The sequence below is a fragment of the Oncorhynchus nerka genome, linkage group LG26 (assembly GCF_034236695.1).
Source record: "Oncorhynchus nerka isolate Pitt River linkage group LG26, Oner_Uvic_2.0, whole genome shotgun sequence".
Classification (NCBI taxonomy): domain Eukaryota; kingdom Metazoa; phylum Chordata; class Actinopteri; order Salmoniformes; family Salmonidae; genus Oncorhynchus; species Oncorhynchus nerka.
In genome coordinates, this window is record NC_088421.1 from 1,930,220 (window position 1) to 1,945,913 (window position 15,694).

The 15,694-nt window shown below is 42.9% G+C and overlaps 1 protein-coding gene across 4 annotated transcripts; it reads right to left on the reverse strand.

The window, feature by feature from the left end:
• Positions 1 to 2,817: 2,817 nt before the first annotated feature.
• LOC115109980 (protein arginine N-methyltransferase 1) lies at positions 2,818 to 8,883 on the reverse strand. 4 transcript variants are annotated; one of them, XM_029635266.2, is made up of 10 exons: positions 8,780 to 8,883; positions 7,587 to 7,682; positions 7,169 to 7,324; positions 6,751 to 6,814; positions 6,504 to 6,646; positions 5,824 to 5,935; positions 5,097 to 5,212; positions 4,745 to 4,895; positions 4,411 to 4,532; positions 2,818 to 4,149 (listed from the first exon to the last, which is right to left on the reverse strand). In XM_029635266.2, exons 1-10 carry the CDS (start codon positions 8,804 to 8,806, stop codon positions 4,066 to 4,068), a joined length of 1,071 nt encoding a protein of 356 aa, XP_029491126.1. In that variant the 5' UTR covers positions 8,807 to 8,883; the 3' UTR covers positions 2,818 to 4,065. The 4 variants fall into 4 exon arrangements, with proteins under 4 accessions (XP_029491126.1, XP_029491128.1, XP_029491127.1 ...); XM_029635268.2 differs by having other exon boundaries at positions 5,848 to 5,935; positions 8,780 to 8,882; XM_029635267.2 differs by having other exon boundaries at positions 7,587 to 7,673; positions 8,780 to 8,881.
• Between the last annotated feature and the right edge of the window lie 6,811 nt (positions 8,884 to 15,694).

Below are 15,694 nucleotides of genomic sequence, written 5' to 3' on the forward strand. Positions count from 1 at the left end.
GTTTCTGTATAGCACTTTGTGACATTTGCTGATGTAAATAGGGCTTTATAAATACATGTGAATTTACACGCACAGTTCTAGGCCTTCTGCTGTGTGCACATTGCTGCACTGCACTGAAACACTAAACATTGTAATGTGTTCTATCAGCCAGCCTTACTGATACCTCCACTAGACTACTTTGATAATGCATCCTGGAGATTAAGGGAGTGTATGCAATGCCCACCAAAAAATAAATGTGTATCCCCTTCACTACATTTTGACAACCGGTCCTGTATAGCTTGCTGTAATGACAGCTCTAGCACTGAGATGCAGTGGCTTAGACTGCTGCGCCACTCGTGAGCCAAAATCTACACACAATAGCCCATAATGACAAATCATAAACAGGTTTTTCGAAATTTTAGCAGATTTCTTAAAAATACAATTCCTGAAATATCACATTTACATAAATATTCAGACCCTTTACTCAGTACTTTGTTGAAGCACCTTTGGCAGTGATTACAGTCTTGGGTATGACGCTACAAGCTTGGCACACCTGTATTTGGGGAGTCTCTCACATTCTTCTCTGCAGATCCTCTCAGGCTGTCTGGTTTGATGGGGAGCGTCACTGCACAGCTAGTTCAGGTCCGGGCTTTGGCTGATCATGTCAACATTAGCTAGCAAGCCAGACAAGCAGTTATCATCATGAATCACATCGACAATCTACCTGCAAATCCTTTTCAATCCTTGTCATATGAAGAGAAATTATAGATAAAACTTATCGGTCCTCTTGCATTAAACATCACACAAGTTGGAAATCACAAATTCAACAATGAGTGGTTTGGAAGGAATCAGTGGCAAGTGATGCAAAGCAATCACTATTTTGCTTCCCCTGCCTGCTATTCAGTGGAGAGGGTGTGTGGTCGAAGTCTGGGTTTAAGGGTCTCTTTTCCAAGCTTAAAATAATAAACATTCACACGCAACACCATGGGCCAGAAAATGTTGAACACATTGGCCATGCTATCAATCCAGCATGACTTTTGCCACGTTCAAAACAATTGGAAACTCAGAATTGGGAAATCTCAGACTTCAGTGAGTTCAAGACAACTGAGAACTCTGAAAAAATTTGCTCCGACTAGGAAAATAGGGTTTGAACGGTCATCCAACTCAGAATTACACGTTGGGAGCTCTGACCTGAAGATCACTGACATCATGATTCAATCTTATTTTTGAAAGCAACGTAAATCCAGAGAATGTCAGACTTTGATGAATAAGTAAATGTAATATGCCAGGGAGCTAAGTGTAGCTAAGAAAGTAATACTAAATGTATGTTGTGTAGTAAACTGTTAGTAGCCCATGTCTCTCACCCTAATAATTTGGTCACAGCCCAGAGCCTGAGAAATTTCATCATCGAATATTGTAAAAGCTTTCATTGTCTGCTTATATACCCCTTAATACTGTATCGCAAGGTTTGTTTTGTTTGCGCAACGCGCTGTTGGCATATTTTATATAAAAGTGTATCCTCATTTTACATTTACATTACATTTAAGTCATTTAGCAGACGCTCTTATCCAGAGCGACTTACTATTTTCCTTCCTTTTTAGACCACATAGGACTAAAATACTTCAAATGGTAAGCTAAGTGAATCTTTCTGTGTTAACTTCAAGCTGAATTAATCTGAACTAACATCTGAATCTGTCAAGTCCCCATTTTGAAAGTGCTGAATGAATAGGTCTACCTTGTCGCAGCTCGTTCGCATGCTTATACTTTGAGTTAAAGAATAAACATGAATTTACTGAACATAAGTGTAATGTTTGTGTATTGTTCAAAACTCATTTTGGCATTTATTGAACGAGAATGCAGTTCTTATCGACTTCAACAAATCCACAAGGAGTCAGAGGAAACCTCACTTGTCAGCCATGTTTCTTTAAAAAAAAAATGTATAGGCAGTAGATGAGGCTGAATGAACTGTTTCGCTGCCAGACAAGGCTCCGCTAATAGCCAGAGGAAGGGGTGGGAAGGATTCACTCCATGGTGCTGAGAAGAAAGCCATCTTTGGGACAGCTTTATGTAGGCCCTAACGTGTGTACCATTAATTGCACTGTGATTAACGTATTTAGTGGCTATGCTGGCATGCATTAAAAATAATTTGCCCCACCCAGATTCACATGCTAAAATCACCTGTCCACCCTACGCTGTAGACAATAAAAGGCCACTAAAATGTGCAGTTGTCACAAATCAAGTGAGTGTGCAATTTGCATGCTGCCTGCAGAAATGTCCAGAGCTGTTGCCAGAGAATTGAATGTTCATTACCCAACCATAAACCAACATTTTAGAGAGTTTGGCAGTAAGTCAACCCAGGAACTCCACATCTGGCTTCTTCACCTGCAGGATCGGTGCTAAGGAATATTCGTCTGTAATAAAGCCCTTGTGGGGGAGAACACATTCTGATAGGCTGGATCCAATTCCCCTGTGGGTAGGCCTATGCACTCCCAGGCCAACCATGGAAATCCATAGATTAGGGCCTAATACATTTATTTCAATTGGCTGATTTCCTTCAAAGAACTCAGTAAAATATTTGAAGTAATACATTTATTTGCTTAGAAAAGCAGGTTGAGACATCCACAGCTCGTCATTAACAAAATTATTCTCATACAAATCACCACCGTGTCAATGACAAATGGACTCAGATAAGCCAAGTAGTTTAATCAGTGACTCTACAAAGCTTGAAAGGTTTAAGCAAGACTATTTATGAAAATGTTTCTTCAGAGCTAACTATATCCCAATTGCCACAAAGACTCAATTTTACCTGAACAGAAGTGCAAAAATAGACAAGACTAATTATATTTTCCAGTTTTACTTTATTTTTAAAAAAGATGAATAAAAAAAAGTGATGGTCCACACTCAAAAAGTCATATAAAGCAGCAAGGACAAAAACATAACATGAAACAGTCCGGTCTAACTCATCTCCACCCTGCATGGCCCACACTGGAGATTACCAATCTCAGAGGTTGCCATCAGCTCCTTCTGGCTGGCGGTCTGGCCATACACTTGTTTCAGATGTGCTGCACTTTGCGCAAGAGGGCAAACCAGGCAGATAATCCAGCAAACAAGTGCCCCTGGGATTGGCTAAACAAATGCAACTGAATCCAGGCAGGGACGACAACAGGTTAGAGGGATCTCGTTTAGTCCAGCACTGGCAAGAGTGGATGCTTTGTGGTCCCAATAAAACATACATCTCCAGGTCTATCACTAAGGTACACTGGGCTTAACTCCCCTCTAATTTGCTTTTCTTAGTAGGGGGCTCTTATGAATTCTGATTGCTAGAACAGGGAACAGGTTGAGCAAAGACCGATCTGAATTGGGAAAATTATAACTGCTCCATGGTTAGACTACATCACCCACGGTATGAGAACTGCTTACAGTCAGTCTCGTGAAAGGAGAGGTCATCAGCACAGAGCTATCCAATCAGACATGATTCAAAGTGAGCTGAATGGTAGTCATCACAGCTACAACTGCTTTTTACAGCCTGGAGAGGATTTCCTTTAATCACGCTAATTTGGAATTTAAAATACACCAATGGCTGACTTGCCCCCCCCCAACAGACAATCTAATTGGCTGGCGGGGGGGGGACAAACCTGTCACAGGAGGCGCTTCTTATGAAAACAGAGAGGGGGGGGTCTGCCATGTCAACAAGATCCGTGACTGTACAACAGAGGCAAATGTGACTGAACAATAACACTATGTACAGGCAGGTGAGGGGGTCAGTGTGTGTGCGTTGAGTTTAAGCACAGGCTAAGATCAAGAGCGGAACTTAGACATAGGCACATGTAAAAACATGATTTCAGTGACTATTGCACAATGAGTCGCCATATCTTTCCACTGTTCTTTTAGTCGTTTTAAACCTCAGAACATCTGATCAAACATTGCAAGAAAGCAAGACAGAATATTTCAAACATTGCTTAGGAGTACTAGTCAAGTTCTGGAGGATGAGAATTAAGTGATCATACAGACACACACTGACCCCTGATCTTCCTTCAGCACTCCCCCGTTCACAAACACACAATGGGGTGTGGGAGAAGAGGGCACCTAACGCATTCTGTACTCTGAGGTCTTGGACACCTCACAGAGCTGACCTTTGAAGTCTATATCAACGGTGAAGTCCAGGTCTCTCTGCAAACGAAAAAGACATATAGAAACAGGTTAAAATGACACTGGATAAACACCCAGCTTTAAACCAAAGAACAGTACAGAACACCATGAGACAGAACAGAACTAATCATTTCTAGTTTGGGAAAATTATACCCAGGATAAATGGGAGGGGTAAACAGACTTACAAGACACTCAAACCAACAGACGGTAAAAAATAAAGGGTGAGATTGGAGACTAAAAAGGTGTCCCAACAAACTTAGACAGGGAGGTTTCTCCTCTTACGTTGTTTTTGACATTGGGCTTCATGTTGATGTTGCCGAAAATCTCCTCTCCAGTCTTCACAGTCAGATAGTCGTCCAGGTAGAATACAGTCTGCTTCCAGTGGGTATAGGGGGACTCCGGACCTGGGGAAGAGAAACAGGACAGGTTTAATGACTTCAGGTAACAAAAAAATATCCCTTAAATCAGATACTACAGCTCAGAAAGAGTCTTCCATTTATTCTCAATTATTGATGACTTGCGCTGTCATTTACTATAGACATTTATAAAGATTCAGTGAACAAATCTATTACGGTGGTGCAGACGGTTTACGGGGGGGGTTTGAGCCTAGACTCACTGGTGGAGAAGCCTGTCCTCTTGTGACAACGTGTGAATTCGATGTTGAAGTAGGTGACGAGAGCGTGGATGTAATCATTCCTTTTCACTTGCAGGCAGAAGGGTGAGGTGAAGGACAGGTCGTCGATCTTCACTGTGTAGATGTCCACCTCCTGGGGACAATGTAGAGGGGGGGGGGGTGGGGGGGGGGTGACAACGTGAGACTCAGATGACAAGGCAAAATCCTGTTTGAACTGGTGGGATTAAGTGGAGCCGACAAAAAAGTCACAATAGGTTCAGTCAAGTAATCAGATTTCAAGTGGGGTCACAGAACTGTGTGGATTGGGGGAGGCTGCTGAGTGTGATTGACTCACCTTGATGAGGCAGGCGCTGCTGACTAGCTGTTTGGGATCCACCACATCCACTAGGGGCTCCTTGATGGCCACCTCCTTGATGCAGGACATATCAAAACCGTATACATTCTCCCACCCTGTTACAGAGAAGATATGGGGTTACCACCACACCTGGGCAAATTAACTTGATATTAAATTGTCTGGGCATTAGTCTTTCATTAAAAAAAACATTGTTAGCTTTGCTATGTCTAGAAGTGCACACTTCAAAGTCAAGACTTGTTTGCTAGCTAGAGCAGAGCTGATATGATAACTATAACAGGGGTGGCCTAGCGATTAGAGGCAAACCAGCAACTGGAGGGTTGACAGTTCGATTCCTGGTATCAAATCCTAGATGTCATTGCGCAAGGCACGTAACTCCCCAGAGATCACGTGTGCCCCCCTCCAAAACCAACGCATCTTCCGGAGCAGTTGGATTAAAAGCGACAGTGAAATTTGGGTTGGACCTTGTGCAATTGACCAAAATAGTGATCTTAATAAAAGCACAGTACAAGTAAATGTTATTTCCAGAATTGTTGCTGTAAAATATGCTTTTGGCTCCTTTGACTGACTCAACTGTGAGCGTTCTGAATTTGCTTCGATAAGGGCCGCGACACTCCACCACAGAAACCAATGACTAAGCCCCTTTACTATCTCCACTCGAACCAAAAACATGGGTACAACGCTGGCCAATTCACACCAACTACATTACCCCAAAATTTAGAGGAATTCTCACAGTGGATTTTATAGTCCTTGTACTGCCTGTCCTCAATGGCTGTGACATACAGGGTAGCCCTGTCTGGGAAAATCAGGCCCTCTGGTTTCTGGGAGACAGAAAGAGAGAGGGAAAAGGAGCATGGCAGGTTAATACACTTAGGAATGACAGATTAGCAGGCTATTCAAAGACCTGACATTTAGTGGCTGTGTGGAATCATGGCACAATGACTGCTTGTGGTGTGTGCACGTCAGTCTGCGTGGGGTGTTGAGCCTCCAAAGGAGGACGCCAACTCCAGACAGAAAGAAACTAATCCAATACACTTCAAAACTGCATAATTTGATCCGACTGAATATGGTTACAGCACACGCATTTATCCATGGTAAGGAAAACAGTAGTTTTAGAGTTCACACCAGTGCTATATCTGAAATGTTCCCAATAAGTCAACCCAGCATGGTGTTTGGCGAGACCCACTGGAATGAGGATTACTTTATGGTCAATTCCACAGCAAGTCAGGAAATTAATCTCCTAAAAGCCTTGGCTATATGGCCAAAAAGTTTAACACATGCCACTTGTTCCTAAAGATTTCAATATAGAGAATGACAATTAAAGCCTTTCAAACAAGCATTAAAGTCTATTCCAAAAAGTACTAATTAAATATACTGACAGGAACATACCAGCCACTTGTCCCTGGCGTAGATGACAGTGTTGAGCATTGACTCATAGAAGAGGCAGTAGCCCATCCACTCTGAGATGATAATGTCCACTCCCTCTACAGGGAGGTCCACCTCCTCCACCTTCCCCTTGATGATGGTCACAACTGAATGGGGGGGGGAGATAGGGATGAGTTACAACTAAATAGCCATACCACATGGGTGACATGGTGACTGAAAACTGAAGTGGCAGGGGGAAGTATTGACTTACTATGATCCATTTTGTTGGCTTTGACGATCTTCACAGCATAGTCAGAAATACTGCTGCACTCAATCTGAAAATACAAAAGCAGAGGAGAGCAGGCCTTTGAGTATCTCAAGTAATGACAACTAACCAGAACCATGGTGTCCTTTTGTGAACCCATCAAAGCAACTGACGCCTACTGGGAATTATTGGGCTTTCTAGGTGTTCATTATAAAGCAAATAAAACAGGTCCCGATGCAAAGCATTCACATCTGTGAGATAAAAACAGGTATGCCTTACAATATGGTATGACAATGGGGACATGTCACACAAAGACTGGTGATGCTGCATCACAAGTTCTGAAAGTACTACAGACTTGACAGTGCATGGCAGTAAATGAGGTGTGAGTCTCCTCCCCGTTCACAAACAAGGTGGGGGTACTTACGCCTATGACTTTCTTAGCCCCGGCTTTGGCTGCAAACATGCAGAGGATGCCAGTCCCACTGCCCACGTCCAACACCACCTTGTCCTTGAACAGGTGCTTGTTGTGGAACATTGAGTTCCTGTAGGTCAGGGTACGCACCTCATCTTTCAGCATCTCCTACAGAGCAGGACATGAGATTAGTTAAGGCAACACTTACTGAAGATAGTCACTCCAACTGGGATATATACACCTGCTTGAACATTTGACAATGTCCCACCCATCTCAATTGCATCATTGTATTTTTCAGATGTGCTGACCACAATTCGGTTTATAGCAGTGTGGCATGGGTCTTTACATTTCAGCCATCTTGGTTGTGGAACCAATTTCCTCACCAAATAAACATTTAAATGACATTTCTCCTTTTTTCGAAAATACCTACCTCATGGATACCGAAGTGGGCATATGAGTCAAAGTAGTAGTCCTTAGAAGTCATGTCTTCTGCTGCAGGCTTGGCCGAGCTCTCCCCCTGAGAAATCTCACCAAAAGAGATACCAGTCACAACCAACCCCAGACTGGCAATGACCAAATAAAATAAAAAATGAAGGTTGTCCAGCCAAACCAGTTAATACAGCCAGGCAGAACATGCCGATATAAAATTACCATTGAATAGATGGTGTTTAGTATTGACTTTAAGTTGCTCAAAAAATTAACTTATGTTCATGGGACAATACTTCAAACGATTTAGTTTAATTTGCGAGTACGGGTGGTGTTAAATTCACGTAGTTGTAGCTAAGCCCAAGTTCAGTGTAGTGCATGAAGTATTATTTTTTTCCGAGCACAAAGGGGGGGAGAAAGCACATGGTGATTTAGGCCTTCACTTACTACATATAACGTTGAGTCAAAAACTTTAAAAAGGTATAAACAGGTAATCGAATGGGGCGCACTGAACATTACGTTACTAGCGAGCTCCACTAATTAAATGAGCTATGCTTTATTCAAGGATTGGCAGGACAAACTAGCTAAATCTAGTTAAAGTAGTGTTTAATATCTCCTCCCGGGCTGCCGGCTAGGTAACGTTAGAAGCCCAAATTAGAACCAACTAGTTAACACCAATGACTAACAATTATTAATGTATGTAGTTAACGAAACGCATTTGATGGATTAAAACGGACCTTGGGCTACATAAAATGCCGGCAAAGTGAGCCAGATTTGCTTTGTGAAACGCTAGTTAGCATTGCTAACCTAACACCCATGCGGTCTAACCCCGAAGTGCGAGCTAGCGATGGCTCACAACATATACTTCTGTCATTACTAATCAATTTCCCAAATGTATTCATAATTCGGTGACTAGAATTATATGACAACCGCGTATAGACAGTAAGAGTGTGCTGTGCTAGCAAACACGTGACTACAAATGAATGAGCCTTGCAGTGTAGGGTGCCTGGCTAAAATGGATGCTTTGATAGTGAAGTGCGTGTGTTCTCTGAACGAACAGGCGCCGCGGCCTACAGTGACATTAGAAATATAGTTACTTTAGCTTAGTGAAAATACTTCGATTTCAAGCTACAGAAACAAATCATACGTGGTTTAAAACGTGTTTACACCGCTACTCGACCACACCACTGCGCTTACCTCCATTCTGTCCGTAGTCTCCGCCATTTCAATTACGTGTGGGCATGGACGCAGACGTACAGTGGTATTAAAACGCACACCTTTGAGCCCCCACCCTTTGACGCAAAATACGGTTCCTGATTGGATCCGTGTTGCAGGCACCTCCCAAACGACAGCCCCAGTTTCGCATAAATATGTCTCATTGGTTCACACTTTAACCTCAAATTCAGCTATGATTGTGGTTGGCTAAAACTGCTACAATTCTGTCTCAGGGAAGGTTATTGGATTAAGATCTTTGCTTAATCGATCAAACAAACCAAATGTAGGCAGTGCTCGTCAATAACTAAGTATATGACCACTAGGGGCTCCCGAGTGGCGCAGCGGTCTTACGCTTCGAACACACCGACAGTGCCATTGCGCAAAATAAACCCAGAAAAAAGAAACGAATTGCAAAAATCGCTGAAGTTGGAGACTTTTATCTCCCTCACCAACTTCAAACATCTGCTATCTGAGCAGCTAACCGATCGCTGCAGCTGTAATAGTCTATCGGTAAATAGCCCACCCATTTTTACCTACCTCATCCCCATACTGTTTCTATTTATTTACTTTTCTGCTCGTTTGCACATCAATATCTCTACCTGTACATGACCATCTGATCATTTATCACTCCAGTGTTAATCTGCAAAATTGTAATTATTCGCCTACCTCCTCATGCCTTTTGCACACATATATATATATATATATATATAGACTCCCCTTTTTTTTCTACTGTGTTATTGACTTGTTAATTGTTTACTCCATGTGTAACTCTGTGTTGTCTGTTCACACTGCTATGCTTTATCTTGGCCAGGTCGCAGTTGCAAATGAGAACTTGTTCTCAACTAGCCTACCTGGTTAAATAAAGGTGTTCTCAACTAGCCTACCTGGTTAAATAAAGGTGTTCTCAACTAGCCTACCTGGTTAAATAAAGGTGTTCTCAACTAGCCTACCTGGTTAAATAAAGGTGAAAAAAAACAACAACAAAAAAAAACAACGTCCCTTTTTCAGGACCCTGTCTGTCTTTCAAAGATAATTCGTAAAAATCCAAATAACTTCACAGATCTTCATTGTAAAGGGGTTAAATACTGTTTCTCATGCTTATTCAATGAACCATAAACAATTAATGAACATGCACCTGTGGAACGGTTGTTAAGACACTAACAGCTTAGGCAATTAAGGTCACAGTTATGAAGGCCTTTCTACTGACTCTGAAATGCTCATCCGTGTGAACGTGCCTTAGGCATGCTGCAAGGAGGCATGAGGACTGCAGATGTGGCCAGGGCAATACATTGCAATGTCCATACTGTGGGACGCCTAAGACAGCGCTACAGGGAGACAGGACGGACAGCTGAACGTCCTCGCAGTGGCAGACCACGTCTAACAACACCTGCACAGGATCGATACATCACACCTGCGGGACAGGTACAGGATGGCAACAACTGCCAGAGTTACACCAGGAACGCACAATCCCTCCATCAGTGCTCAGACTGTCCGCCACAGGCTGAGAGAGGCTGGACTGAGGGCTTGTAGGCCTGTTGTAAGGCAGGTCCTCACCAGACATCACCGGCAATGACGTTGCCTATGGACACAAACCCACCATCGCTGGACCAGACAGGACCGGCAAACACTGTCTCACTAGGGGTGATGGTCAGATTCATGTTTATCGTTTAAGGAATGAGCGTTACACCGAGGCCTGTACTCTGTTCAGGGACACATTATTCAATTTCTGTTAGTCACATATGTCTCAGTTGTTGGCAAGTCAGTTAAGAACAAATTCTTATTTACAATGATGGCCTACCCCAGCCAAACCCTAACCCGGATGACACTGAGCCAATTGTGCACCGCACTACAGGACTCCCAATCACGGCCAGTTGTGAGACAGCCTGGAATCGAACCAGGGTCTGTAGTGACGCCTCTAAGCACTAAGATGCAGTACCTTAGACCGCTGCGCCACTCCGGAGCCCCACTTGCAATTGCAAATGTTCTTATGCAGCTTTATTTGAACAGGGAAACGTTGCAGTGGAGCCAACAGGCTAGGGACACTGAAGCAAATATGGTATCAGGGGGGTCAAGGGATTTTAAGTCCAACAATGCTCTGGAAAACTGGCCCTAAAAGAGTCAGAACAGATCTTCAGTTGGAGGTTTCATCTGAAAGATGGAAATATTGACCACCACCTTTCCCAGAGGACGATAACACTCACAAAAATAGATAATTAACCTGACCATGACACATCATCAAATCAATGTCTTTCACATTACAATTGGTAATAAATAAGTTTTTAAAAATGGGTTTCATTGGTATCCTCAATATTAGGCTTTAGTCAAGTCCTTCATTTGTTAAGTATTTGCAGAAAGTGCAGAGCAGACATTATTGATGAGGCTTAGCAGTAGTACTAGCTAGTAACATTGAGCTTACTGCTATGACTAGAGGAAAGTTAGGCCGTCATTGTAAATATGAATTTGTTCTTAAGTGGTTTGCCTAGTTAAATAAAACTTAAATAAGATTTTAAAAAAGGTGAAAGGCAAAGGATGGACACATTTATATGGGGGGGCAAGAAACCAACTTACTTCAGTTAAAAAGCCAGACTACATTTATAAAACAATTGTATTATTTCTCTCAAATCTTTGTCATTAAATTAATTTGCCATGTAAAAAATGCATTTCAACTAATTTACATATGGCAGATTTTGTGTCACCCAAGGGTCCAACTTTGAGATGAGCAAATCGTCAACATTCCACCAATCAGGTATTGTGTTTGTCGTGAACAACATTAGTGTGAGAAATAATAGTGAAATCGGCAGTTCGCCATCAAAATAAAAGTCCCCCAATTGAAACTGATTCAAACTGATAAAAATAGTATAGTCATGGCACAATTGGACTAGATAATTCAACAAAAAAAAGGTTGGAATGATGTTATGTATATATATATAATTGTATTTATTTTTTACCCCTTTTTCTCCTAATTGGTAGTTACAGTCCTGTCCCAACGCTGCAACTTCCGTACAGACTCAGGAGAGGCAAAGGTTGAGAGCCGTGCGTCCTCCGAAACACAACCCAACCAAGTCGCACTGCTTCTTGACACAACGCCCGCAAAACCCAGAAGCACCAATGTGTCAGAGGAAACATCTTACACCTGGTGACCGTGTCAGCGTGCATTGCGCCCGACCCGTCACAGGAGTTGCTAGTACACAATGTGACAGGAACATCCCTGCCGGCCAAACCCTCCCCTAACCCGGACGACGCTGGGCCAATTGTGCGCCGCCCCATGGATCTCCCGGTCGAAGCCAGCTGTGACAGAGCCTGGACTCGAACCAGGTTCTCTAGTGGAACAGCTAGTGCCTTAGGCCACTGCGCCCTTGGGAGGCCACTGTTATATATATATATATATATATATATCTTTATATATATATATATATATATCCATAGGTTAGGCTGAACAGTATATATAAGTATGCCCCCAATGCAATTCTGAATTGCAATTATATATAGGGACATATATATATATAATTGCAATTCAGAATTGCATTGGGGGCATACTTATATATACTGTTCAGCCTAACCTATGGATTGTGCACCTATGAAATGGTGTATCAACCTACTCAGTGACACCCACAGAACACATCTATGTAGAGTTTACACAAATATTAGCATCTTAGCTCTTATTGCAGGATTTTGATTGTGGGAAATCCCCTTTCCAGTCGGTCTATTGTGTGTATTGGCCATTCACATTGAACTGTACAGCCCAACCTATGGATTGTGTACCCATTAAATGGGATATCAGCCAACTCAATGACACTTACAGAACACAACTGTTAAGGGTCTACACAAATATCAGCGTTTTAGCGCTTATTGCAGGACTCTGAAACCACTCAAATGAGCAACATTAAGCTCACCAGTCAACCTATGTCTATTGAACATTCATATTGCAATGTACAGATTAACCTATATTTTGCACCCATGAAATGGGGTATCAGCCTACTCGGTGACACCCACAGAACACAACTATGTAGAGTTTATACAAATATTAGCGTCTTACCTCTTATTGGGGAATGTTAACTGTGGGAAATCAGCTCACTATACAGCCTATTGTGCCTATTTAACGTTCATATTGGACTGTAGAGCCTAAGCTACAGATTGTGCAACCATGCGCCTACTCGGTGACAGCAACAGAACACAACTATGTAGAGTTTACACAAATATTTGCGTCTTCAATGACCATTTAAAGCAATTTTTCCCAGTTGGATCTAGTTTTTTTCTGAGTTCCCAGTTGTCTTGATCACTCGGAAGTCGGAAATGTCCAGCATTATGCCGCATTCAAGAAATCTCAGACTTCCGAGTGTTCAAGACAACTGGGGAACCCGGGAAAAAATTATCTCCGATCATCATCAAACTCGGAATTCCAAGTCGGGAACTCTGGCCTTTTTCTAGAGCTCCGACTTTCCCGACCTGAAGATCACTGACATCATGATTTGATCTTGTTTGTTTCTGTGTTCCCAGTTGAACCATACATCTCAGCGGAGGGAGAGAGACATGGTCCCTGCTCTCTCCTTCCTTTCCTCAGGTGAGACTGACCAGAGAGAGGGAACACCGTTTTTCACCTGATGGCAAAACTTGAGTCGCTCTGGCTCTGTATCTGCCTCAAGCACAAATTCATGTTGTTCCTACAACCAAAGTATGTGAATATTCTTCAGTATTAAAAAAAAAGCTGCTAATAATAATAAAAATGCATGGCTATTGATACACTTGGCTACTCATTCAATGCAGCTGCAACGCAAGTCTCCTGACCCCTCCTGTCTCAGCCTCCAGTATTTATGCTGCAGTAGTTTATGTGTCGGGGGGCTAGGGTCAGTTTGTTATATCTGGAGTACTTCTCCTGTCCTATTCGGTGTCCTGTGTGAATCTAAGTGTGCGTTCTCTAATTCTCTCCTTCTCTCTTTCTTTCTCTCTCTCGGAGGACCTGAGCCCTAGGACCATGCCCCAGGACTACCTGACATGATGACTCCTTGCTGTCCCCAGTCCACCTGGCCGTGCTGCTGCTCCAGTTTCAACTGTTCTGCCTTATTATTATTCGACCATGCTGGTCATTTATGAACGTTTGAACATGTTCTGTTATAATCTCCACCCGGCACAGCCATTACATTACATTTACATTTAAGTCATTTAGCAGACGCTCTTATCCAGAGCGACTTACAAATTGGCCTGGCCACCCCACATAGCCTGGTTCCTCTCTAGGTTTCTTCCTAGGTTTTGGCCTTTCTAGGGAGTTTTTCCTAGCCACCGTGCTTCTACACCTGCATTGCTTGCTGTTTGGGGTTTTAGGCTGGGTTTCTGTACAGCACTTTGAGATATCAGCTGATGTACGAAGGGCTATATAAATAAATTTGATTTGATTTGAAGTGGAAGTAAGGACATGAGCGTTTTATGTTTTGTAATAGTGTTGAATAAAAACAGTGCTGAATAGAAACTTAAACATGAACTCACTCATAAAAACAGCAGCTCTTGCTGTATTCTTTGACAGTCTCCCTCTGGTCATTGTTTTAAAAGCTGTAGGCAGTGTGATTTGAGCTATGCGATTGGCCAACGCAGTAGGCACACTCGATTTACCCACAGATCTCCCGGTCCTCCAGGCAGGCAGAGTTAGTCATGAAATGGTTAAATAATGGGAACACTTTGCCTACCAGGGCTTCTGAATCAAGTGCACTGACCGCCAACAGTGAAACACAAATAAGAAAAAAAAGGAGCGCAAGCCTTTATCATTGGCTTTTCTACAGAAATGTTTGATGATCGACTAGGAATGCCTTAAAGAATGATAAGGTAATTGATGACCACTGGTTTCGGCTGTACATTGCAATATGAATGTCCAATACACACAATAGACAGACTGGGAAGTTGATTTCCCACATTCAAAGTCCTGCAATAAGAGCTAAGACGCTAATATTTGTGTAAACTCTACCCAGTTGTGTTCTGTGAGTGTCACTGAATAGGCTGATAGATTAGATTACATTAGTTTATTAGTCAGATGCACAGGAAGTTTGGGGGGCAGGAGGGGGACAGGGGCAGCATGTAGCTGCCTAGTGGTGACTATTCAGCAGCCTGGTGGTCTGGGGGTAGAAGCTATTGGCCAGTCTCACAGTTTTTGCCATGATGCTACTATACTGCCCACGTCTGAGTAATGGAACAGGCTGTGGCTTGGGTTTTAAGGTCCTTGATGATCTTCTTTGCCTTCCTGCGACACCTGGTGTTGTAGGGGTTTTGGAGGTTCAGGCAATGTGCACCCAATGGTGCATTTGGCTGAGCGTACCACACTCTGTACATCCTTGCGGTCAACAGCGGTAGAGTTGCCGTACCAGGCTGTGATGCAGCCCGACAATATGCTCTCGATGGAGATCCTGTAGAAAATTGTGAGGGCCCTCGGGACAGGCCAAATTTCTTCAGCTTCCTGACGTTGAAGTGTCGCTGTCGCGCCTTCTTAACCACGATGTCCGTCTGGTTTGACCGTTTCAGTTCCTCTGAGATTTGTACGTCAAGGAACTTCACATTTTTGACCATCTGTAGGTGGCTTCATTGATGAGGATGGAGCAGCCTGGTTCCTTCTGAAGACCACAATCAGGAGACGGCCCCGCCAGGAAGCCCAGGACCCAGTTGCATTGGGAAGAGTTCAGTCCCGGGCTGTGAGCTTTGTGGTGAGCTTAGAGGGCACTATGGTGATACCCCATTTCATGGGTGTACAATCCATAGGTTAGGCTGCACAGTGCAATATGAATTTTCATTATACAGGCTGACTAGTGAGCTTAATGTTGCTCATTTCAGTGGTTTCAGAGTCCCACAATAAGAGCTAAGATGCTAATATTTTTGTCAACTTTTTGGGGTCAAATTAACTAATAATTGTCTTTTGTT